Genomic DNA, 9,779 nt, shown 5'->3' on the forward strand with positions numbered 1-9,779 from the left:
GATTAATTTTGTTGTACTGCACTGTGTAAGTATAATGCCAATTTAGATACTTAACATTTTACTTCAATAGTTTCCTAGTTCATAGGTTTCCTTAATAGGTCATTTTAAGGTATAATGTACACAAATTGTTTAAATGTTTGTGGACACCCTTTCCAATGAATGCATGCAGCTATTTTAGGTTGCACCCACTGCTGACACAGATGTGCAAATGCACACATACAGCTAGACCCTGTGGAGAAATCAAATTAGTTAGATGTGTCCAGAAATGTTATGATTTATGTATACAAACTATATGTCCAAATGTTTGTGGACACCCTTTCTAATAAATGCATTCAGCTACTTTAAGCTGCACTCATTGCTGATGTGTACAGATGTCCTAATGCACACACCGCTTGTCTAGTCTCTGTAGAGAAGCATTGCCAAAAGAATAGGACTCTCTGGAGCAGCTAAACATGAACCCATTGTACATAGTGTATATATTCAGTATGTATTGTTTATTTCTTGTTTATTTCCTTACAATATTTTGTTGTAGTTCAGTTAGGTACATTTTTATTTTTTATTTGAATTATTTGACCTTGTTTAAAAAGTAATTCATTAAAATTAACTGTCAAAGATTTAAAGATTTACTTGATTACTAATGTAACTGATAGTGGCAGTTCAAGACTAAAGTTGATAGCTGTTTGTTTCTACATTTGTAAAAGAAAATATTATAGCTGAGACATCATCTGCACATCCAATGACATTCTCAGAGTGTGAAGTTAGAGGCAGAACAGCCACTGCTATATTTAAATATTTTAATTAGCCTATTTTCAGCTGCGGAAAACACAAGAGACATTTCTACAATTATATAGAGGTAAAATTATCTGAGAAATAACTGGATGTGAGGAACTCAACAAGACACAAGGAAAAGCATTCTAATATATGTAAGATTTAGCACATGAATGAACACAAAAAAAAAACAGAAACATTTAAGCCTCCTGTTCTACTGAGGACCTTTTTATTTTTAATGAATGCAGTTGGATACTGTAGGATATGCACAGAAAACAATCAACAAGCCATTTACACCAATCAGCCGTAACAAGTCCCCCTTGTGCCGCCACAACAGATCTGACCATTCGAGGCATGGACTCCACAAGAGCTCTGAAGGTGTCCTATGGTATCTGGCACCAACACATTAGCAGCAGATCCTGTAAGTCCTGTAAGTTGTGAGGTGGGTCCTCCATGGACTGCATCAATGAGTCTTACGTGCCCATGACCCTTTTTGTTGTCCTTACTTAGTAGGTACTGACCACTGCATACCAGAAAGAAAGACCTGACTGATGTTTTAGAGACGCTCTGACCCAGTGGTGGTTCAGGATGGATAGATTACTTTATCATATTCCAACAGAACATGAAACACCTCTGGACAAAGCAGGTGGCTCAGATGGCATCCTTTTTCCACTGTTAATGCTATAAAGACTGGTGTTTTGTTTAATATACCTGAGCAAATGCTGCATAACACATTTTGTAGCCATCTGCAATTTTAATAATAATAATAATTATTATTATTATTATTTCAATTTCATATGCAGTATTAAAGGTCACATCATATGGCATTTGATTCCTGCAATACCTGCTTACAGCTTCATTTGTCAGTTGACAATTGACAATTTGTCAGTTGACAGAAAGACAGTTGACGTCTTTCCTCAAAACTAAATGGAACTCTACATGCACCATCATTTACAGCTCAGCTTTTGTGGTCTTTATTTTATATGTACAGAAGTGTTTAAACTCAGTTGCCAGATCAATATGAAGCCTGAAAGCACTGTTTTCATTATACAGTCTTAATTCTAATGAAGGTCTCGTAGCACCTGATGCATTTTCATTGTAAAACTGGTTTGAACTACTACTTTATTCTATTGTAATATGCATACTGATCTGACGACAAGCTGTCCTAAAGCAAAGGAAAAGTACATGCTCAATGTGAAAGGCAAGCTCTACAGAAAGCAAAAATCAACCTAACTGAAAAATCATATGGTACAATCTCCCCTCCCTCAAAATGTAGTTGGCTAGTCAAAAGATGCTGGGAGCTCCTTTAGTTTTGCACTAGGCTAATATATTATAATTAGTAATAATAATTATTATAGAAACTGCAGATTTGCCTGTTCATCCCGATCACACACTGTGCTAAAATCACATTGATTTGCTTATATGATTTCTGACATTGTATAACATCAGTATCTAAACAAATGGACCCATAACACTTCAACTATAATTCAGGCTTCTAGAGCATTTCTACTAGCGTATATGATCTTATTTTTCTCTTTAAAATAAAGGTGCTACAAAAGGTTCTTGAAGTGATGCTATGGAGGAACCTTATTTGGTTCTATTACAAAAACGGCTCCTAACTGAACCAAAAGCATTTCTTCTTTGGAATTACAAATAAACATTTGTAGCACCTTTATTTTTAACAGTGTATAGAAATCAGTAAGTCATACAGGGCGAGAAAGCACATTAGCAAGTCTATTTGAGATCACCTAACCACTCAAGGCAGTTGGAGGGGAGCCTGTAATGATTTAGGCATGAAGTTTATTAATCAATTACAATGATAACTATAAGCATTCATTACCTTTTGGCTACATTAGGCTCGTAGTTCCAGAGCAAAACTAAAGAAGCACCCACCCACTTGACTGATTAGCTGTATTTGAGGGGACATATGTGAAGTGTACTGTTTGCCAAATCATCACTTCAACATTTGAACAACTTTATAAATTACTGCTTTATTGTTGTCCACTAGACTAGTTTATAATTATTAATTTTTTTTTTGAAGAAACTGACCTTCTAAGATTAAGCATGAAATGGACAGACCCCTCACAGGCTCCTAAAGATGAAGACTTGCTGCTAGGCGTCAATTCCCCATAAGCTGTCTCTGGAACATGAGCAACATTTTACATTATTAAATGGTTAAGATTTAAACAATGCTCCATAAAAAAACATACTTATTTCTTTACAGGTTATGGGAAACAGACTCCCAAAGTGGAAATGAAAACTCTATGTGCTTTTGCGATTAGGTTTTCAGTCTAAAACATTTTCCAGATACACAGCACCTCATAGACCTGGCTAGTCACTCACTTACTTAAGCGAAACTGTCCACAAGGGGGTACTGTTACACTGCAGTTTATGTTCCTATGTTTGTGGACACCCCTTCTTATGAATGCATTTAGCTAATTTAGGTCACTCTCATTACTGACACAGATGCTGTATCCTGTACAGAAGCACTGTCAATAGAATAGGACTCCCTGGAGAAGATAAACAAGAACCTATTGGCACCATGCCTAATGCCTAACAGAGGGGTATAAAGTCCTCCAGCATTGAGCTGTCTAGGAGTGGAGCTGTGTTCTCTGAAATGATGGTTGGTGCTCTGGACAATACTTCATGTAATGAGTATGTAATGGTAATGTGTTGGGGATAGGGTGAGGTGGTGAAATTCCAACATCCTGACCTTACTAATGCTAATCCTCACAGCAATGCTCCAAAATATAGTAGAAAGCCTTCCCTGGACAGTAGAGACAGTTACTCCAACAAAAGCAGCAAAAACTCTTTTTTAATACCCTTGATACAATGTTTAAGCAGGTGTCCAGATACTTTTGTCCATGTAGTGCAGTAGTTAAATGGCTTTTGGTGCCTTGCTTTAATGACACTGTGTCACTGTGTTTCCTTGTTTTGCAGTGGTTTCTAGGGATGTCCCGATTCAGTTTTCTGTCCCCATTCAACAGAGTGCCTTAATGCTAAGTACCGGCCCATACCAATCCAATCATTGTTTCTATAGACAACACAGCCACACAATTTAGGTGGGGTGTGCTGCTAATAAATACTACAGTGAAATCATAGTTTTTAGTAAACAGTTTATATAATGAGACACAATGGAGTGATTTATGTAGTGTATTATTGTTCTTTCTGTTAATAATGTGAAATAAAGATTGTATAGTGTTGTGGATTCACTAGGATTGTAAAGTTGTGCAGGCTAAGGTGTAGCCTACTCATCTGACAGTGCTGAACAGAGCACAGAGTGTTTCTGCAATAGCTTCACTACCACCGATAAACAGCAAGAAATAAAAGAAAAAAAAATAGCCTAAATACAGTCAAAACATTAAAACCACTTTCATGTTCCACTGTGAAACAGCTCCACACTGCAGACCGTAATCTGCATTTTCACCTTCAGAAAGCACTCCTCAGTGCTGTGGGTGTTGAATTACATCCGTTAATATTGACTAGAGGAATTCAGAGAAAACTCTGCCTGCACACAGCGGTAAAAACAAAGGATCATAACCAGATCGGGCATAAAAACAGACAATACTCTATATATTCAAATATTCTTGGATTAGACAGGGACATCCCTAGTTTCAAATTCACCAGAATTTTTTCATTAGCAACAATTCATATCACTCAGAAGAGGTACAGCTTCACTGGTGGGTTTGAACAGTAAACAAAACGGGCAGTCTTCACAGTCTAGACAGCAGAACCCACCACTACAAAGAAATGAAGATGTTAATGTTCTCTACAATGAACCATTTCACATCAAACCACTTTAAATCACTTTGTTTACATCTTAAATATTAAATTATGCATTTATGTTGAACAAACAAACCAAACAAACAAAATAGGGAAATCCCCCTTTAACCTCCTAAAATATCATAACGTAAGACGTTACTCTTTTGCAACCTGCCCAACATCAGTGGTGCTTGCTGATGTGCTGAGTTAGGTGGTGTGCCCGTATAAAGGTCCGACAGCACTGTGGACAACTATGCGGCCTCTCTCCAGTGTGTGTAAGGATGTGCGTCTTCAAGTGTTGGGGCATGAGAAATGCCTTGCTACACTGCTGGCAGCGATAGGGTCTGAGGCCAGTGTGACTACGCCTGTGCTTGTTTAAGTCCCCGGAGTTGTTGAAGCGACGGTCACAGTCAGGACAGGCGTAGGGCTTTTCCCCTGTGTGGCCACGCATGTGTTTGGTCAGATCTCCCGACTGGCTGAAATTGCTGCCGCACTCCTCACAGCTGTACGGCCTCTCGCCGGTGTGAGTGCGCTGATGGTTTGTCAGGTGCTGGACACGCTTGAAGCGCTTCCCGCAGACCGTGCAAAGGTAAGGCCTCTCTCCGCTATGAATGCGCAAGTGCTTCTTTAGAACATCCGGCCGTGCAAACATCTTCCCACACTGCCCACATTTGTGGATCCTGTCTTGGTTGTGCATCAGCTGGTGGGCCTTCATGTTGCTTAGGGTGGCGAACACCTTGCTGCAGTCTGGACAAGAGAAGGGCTTTTCTCTGGAGTGAACACGCTGGTGGATCTGAAGCGTCCCCTTGTGGCTAAACTTCATCCCGCACTCAGAACATGGGAAAGGCCTTTCACCCGTGTGCGTTCGCAGGTGTGTGCTCAGGTGGTTCATCCTGGCAAACTGCTTGCCGCACTCGGGGCACTTGTAGGGCTTGATTCCAGTGTGGATGACCATATGCCTTCGCAGACTACTCAGCTCCCTGAAGGCCCGGCCGCAGTCTTTGCAAGCATATGGCTTCTCCCCTGTATGGCTTCGCATGTGTATGGTGAGACTCTGGAGCGTAGGGCAGTTCTTGCCGCAGTGTTGGCACAGGAAACCACGGTCCGTGCAAAGAGGTCTGTCTGAATCCATTTCTGCTTTGCTCTCCCCCTCCTGCTGCTGCTGCTGCTGCGGCTCCACCTGCTCATCCTCCTCTTTCTCACAGCAGCGATGTGGTCCAAGGCCCCACATGCCCATGAAGCTTTTACCACATACTGCACAACTGACCTTTCCATCCATACACACCGTGTCCAAACCATGGCACTGTCGGCAGTGGTTCTGCAGGTTGCCAACGTAGCTGAAGCTGCGATCGCACTGCGGACAAGTGTAGTGTTTCCGGGAGGGCGCAGGGGGAGGTAGATGACTTCGCTGCATGTGCACCTTTAGTTGACTCTGGGTGAAGAAGCGCTGGTAGCAGAAGGAGCAGCTCAGCATCCTGGATGATATATTGGAACACTGAGGTGGTGCTTTGTGATTTTTAAGCCAGGCGAGGTAGTTACTCCGATGGGTCCATTTCAGGTGTTTCTCAAGATATTTGAAGTCAATGAAGGACACAGAGCAGTAAGGGCAGGGGAAGAAAGAATTAAGAGCTGGAGATGGATGAAGAGAGAAAGAAATGAAAGAGGGAAACAAGATAATGACACATGAGCAATCTTTAATATATCGTCACTGTCACAGAAAAACTTTACAGGAGAAAGAAGAAACCTACTTAACTTTCAAAAAGAGGTCAATGTAAAAGGATTTTATTACAAGTCATTCTGGAGCATTTCTATTGGCCCATTAGACATGAAATTATGACACAATGTAAAACTCAAATTCAATCCTAGTGTCCAGCAGGGGTTGGCAATTTCCCTGCTCCAACACACTCCTGGTAATTAGCACACAATTTAAGTGGAGGAAAGTGCCAAACTGTGCTCAACACTTGCGCTCCTGGGCCAGATTTAAAGAACCCTGAGCTAATGGGACAATGTTAAAAATTAGTTGAGTAGTTTTTTTAGATGGTCAATTAAATCTTATCTTTAACAACCACCAGGCATGTGCCAAGCCTTTGCTACTACCAGAGTTAAATATCTGATTCAACCAATCAAGCAAGCAATCAAGAACCACAACTTTAAGTAGCTGAATGATGTGGCCCTTTAAAATACACTGACAATTAGGCTAATACCCCTCTGGTATCTACACTCATATGCACTTTATTTGGAACACCTAAACACCTTCATTTCATGCAATTATCAAACATCAGCTAACTGTGTGGCAGCAGAGCAGTGCATATAATCATGAATATACAGACCAACAGCTTCAGGCAATAGTCGCATCAACCAATGACTGTGGACAACATGGACAGCGCAACGCTTTTCAAAAGTGAAGCCACCACAGGTCTAGTGCCTCAGCTGGCTGGTTGCATCCCCATATATTTCAATGAGTAAACAGCTCATTTCCTATCTCATTTTCCTCCTGTGAGCCATCTTTCCATCTCCAGTGTCTAAGTCCAGTTGTTTAGTTTAGTTTTCCTTTCATTTCCCTGCTATATAGTAAGAAAGCAAGGTAAGAGTTACGCTTAGGAATTATGTATTTGGTCAGGACCTGCATTGCGCCCTTTCTGTTCATAACATGGAGCAGCTGAGTTGGAGTGGAACTTGCATGAGCTGCACTTTTACTGTTGAAGCATTACACCTACCAGATAAACTGGGTATCCAGAGGAAAATCAACATCTGTGCTGTAAGTCTCAAAAGGCGATCTGAGACAGGTTTGGTCTGTGAGAAGAGGGCGGGGCTATAAAACGAGTAGGGAAGTCTGGTTCTGCCTCTGGGCTCTACAGGCAAGAACAGAAAGCTGAGGCTGCAGTGGGCACAGGATCAGCAAAGCTGGACAATTGAAGGCTGAGGAAACATAACCTGGTCTAATGAATGCTGATGCTGAGGCACACAAATGGCAGGGTCAGAATTTGGCACAAACAGAATGAATCAGTTGACCCTACCTGTTGAACCTTGTTTTAGCAGTCCAGGCTGGTGGAGGTGGTATAATAGGAATAGTTCTTTGTGTAATGTTTTTTGATTGTTTGTTTGTTTGTTTGTTTGTTTGTGCTGTGCGGGGCAACCTAAGGCAGATGGGTTCCTCGGACTAAGTCTTGGTTTCTTCCTCTTAGTATGAGGGAGTTTTTCCCTGCCACTGTCGCTACCACCTCCGTTGTGGTTCTTGCTCATAAGAGGCAGGGACCTGGATCTCTGTAAAGCCCGTAGTGACAACATTTGTTGTGAAAGGCGCCATATAAATAAACTTTAAATTGAATTGAACTGAATTGAATGTAGAAATGTCACAAAGCAAAAGTCGTCTGATTCTGAGTTCTTCAGCGGATTTCCGAGATTCGCAGCATGAAAGTTCTCCTGAAAAATCTGCAGCAATTGAGTGATGCAATCATGTCAAAATGGACCAGAATCTCAAAGGAATATTTCCATTTATCTTGTGAAATCCATACCACTAAGAATTTAGGCAATTTCGAGAGTAAAGGAAGGTCCCACCCAGTATTAGCACCTAGTGTTCCTAATAAAGTGCTCAGCGAGAATAGTTACGCAGGGCATTTTCAGATAGGTACTCTTTGTGTTAGGCCTGTTTTAGTGTATTTGTGGACACACTGAACATGTTTCGCAACAATCCAGACTCAATCCAGAAATGAAAGGTCTACCATACCTGGTTCTCCATCCTGTCTATGGTCACCCCCAGTGACCCCCTCTGGCACCTCGAGCTTGACCTTTGTCCAATAATCTTCTCGCTCCTCCTTCAGAAGTAAACCTCTCTCTCCATTCAACACCACCTCCTGAATGTCTGGGTCAGTTTTCAACACAACATCCAAATGTACTGGAACAGAATCTGGTTCTGTCTTTGGGAAACGGCTTTTGGAACCAGAAGCCCAGGGCTGCAGACTGCTGCTACCCTGCATTAACTCCAAGTGACCTGGTTCTGGCACTATTTGGTGCATCTCTGAAGAGGTACCGTCCTTCGAGCCTTTCTGTCTATTATAAGGACAGTATGACGGAGGCTTATCTGCCTCTGAGATGACCAGATCACCCTCTGTAGGCAGTGGCTCTGTCCTATCAAGGGTGTCTTTGCCACATGCAGTCTGGGCGGTGTTAGTGTTGAAGTGAGGTGGTCTTCCTCTCTTGGCCAAGTTGGTTTTCATCATGATCAATGCCACCTACACAGGCTGGAGGGAGGGAGGCAGGAGAAAGAGGGAGACACAGAGAGAGAACAGTGAGGATTTCATAGCATCTAGCTTGGAAAATAACTTCTACCATCCTGCAATGGCAGAGCTGGTGCATGGAGAACACAGCAGTCATCTCAAAGGCAGCAGTGGAGGTACATCCAGCAGCCTAAACATTATAAATTAATTAGATTGAGTAAATACAGTCAATTAGAGGGCCGTTCTTACTAGTATTCAGCTCTGAGAGTAGCTGTCCTCTTCACATGGCCGCGTAGAAACAGACTGAGGGTCACCTTCCGACTCCGCTCCTTGGTTAGCTCGTCCAAAGCCATGCAGGTACCGAGCGAGCTGACCGATAAGGAGGAGGAGGAGGACCGACAGTGGGCAACCGCGCCATGCAGGGAGCTACTGTCACCCCATCTGCAAGCCTCACAGCGTCAACCACGGCTGCCCAGAGCTCCTCTGCGTCCTCAGTTAACAGGATCTTCCTCTGTTAGATTACTGTGCTGCAATAAAGTGATCAAAACTGCCAGAACTAGTTAAACTGCGTGAAGCCAGAAGACCACAACCTCTACGTCAACATGGCCACCCTCGGTGTGCTTTTCAAAATAATAGTACAATGTCTAAAGCATTCAGAGTCATTTTTATAAACTACACATCATATAAATTACAAATACAGACAAATAAAATATTACAAGTCATTAATAAAAATATTAGCAACCCATTCGTCAGTAAATGTGTAAGAAATGCAGAGACATTTTACTCACAGTGACCTGCTTTGTTCATGCATGCTAAATAAGTCAAAGAGACACCGGTTTTCAAAGGTATTAAGGTCGTCACATTTATTCAATATTTTAGGGATTTATTTTAATTTTTTACAAAATATCTGAAAAGAGGAGAAAAGGAGGGATGTCCTGATTAGGCTCTTTGCCCAAGCTCTGATCAGTCTCTTAATGCTAGCTAGCTAAGTATCAGCCGATGCCGATCTGATCTTTGTGTTTGTATAAATAA

The 9,779-nt window shown here is 41.8% G+C and overlaps 1 protein-coding gene across 1 annotated transcript; it reads right to left on the minus strand.

Annotated features, from left to right (window-relative positions):
* Nucleotides 1-975: 975 nt before the first annotated feature.
* Nucleotides 976-9,348, minus strand: LOC140565756 (uncharacterized). The gene is made up of 3 exons (XM_072691827.1): nt 8,997-9,348; nt 8,258-8,771; nt 976-6,159 (listed from the first exon to the last, which is right to left on the minus strand). Exons 2-3 carry the CDS (start codon nt 8,748-8,750, stop codon nt 4,712-4,714), a joined length of 1,941 nt encoding a protein of 646 aa, XP_072547928.1. The 5' UTR covers nt 8,751-8,771; nt 8,997-9,348; the 3' UTR covers nt 976-4,711.
* Between the last annotated feature and the right edge of the window lie 431 nt (nt 9,349-9,779).

The sequence above is a fragment of the Salminus brasiliensis genome, chromosome 1 (genome assembly GCF_030463535.1).
Source record: "Salminus brasiliensis chromosome 1, fSalBra1.hap2, whole genome shotgun sequence".
In the NCBI taxonomy this organism is placed as follows: domain Eukaryota; kingdom Metazoa; phylum Chordata; class Actinopteri; order Characiformes; family Bryconidae; genus Salminus; species Salminus brasiliensis.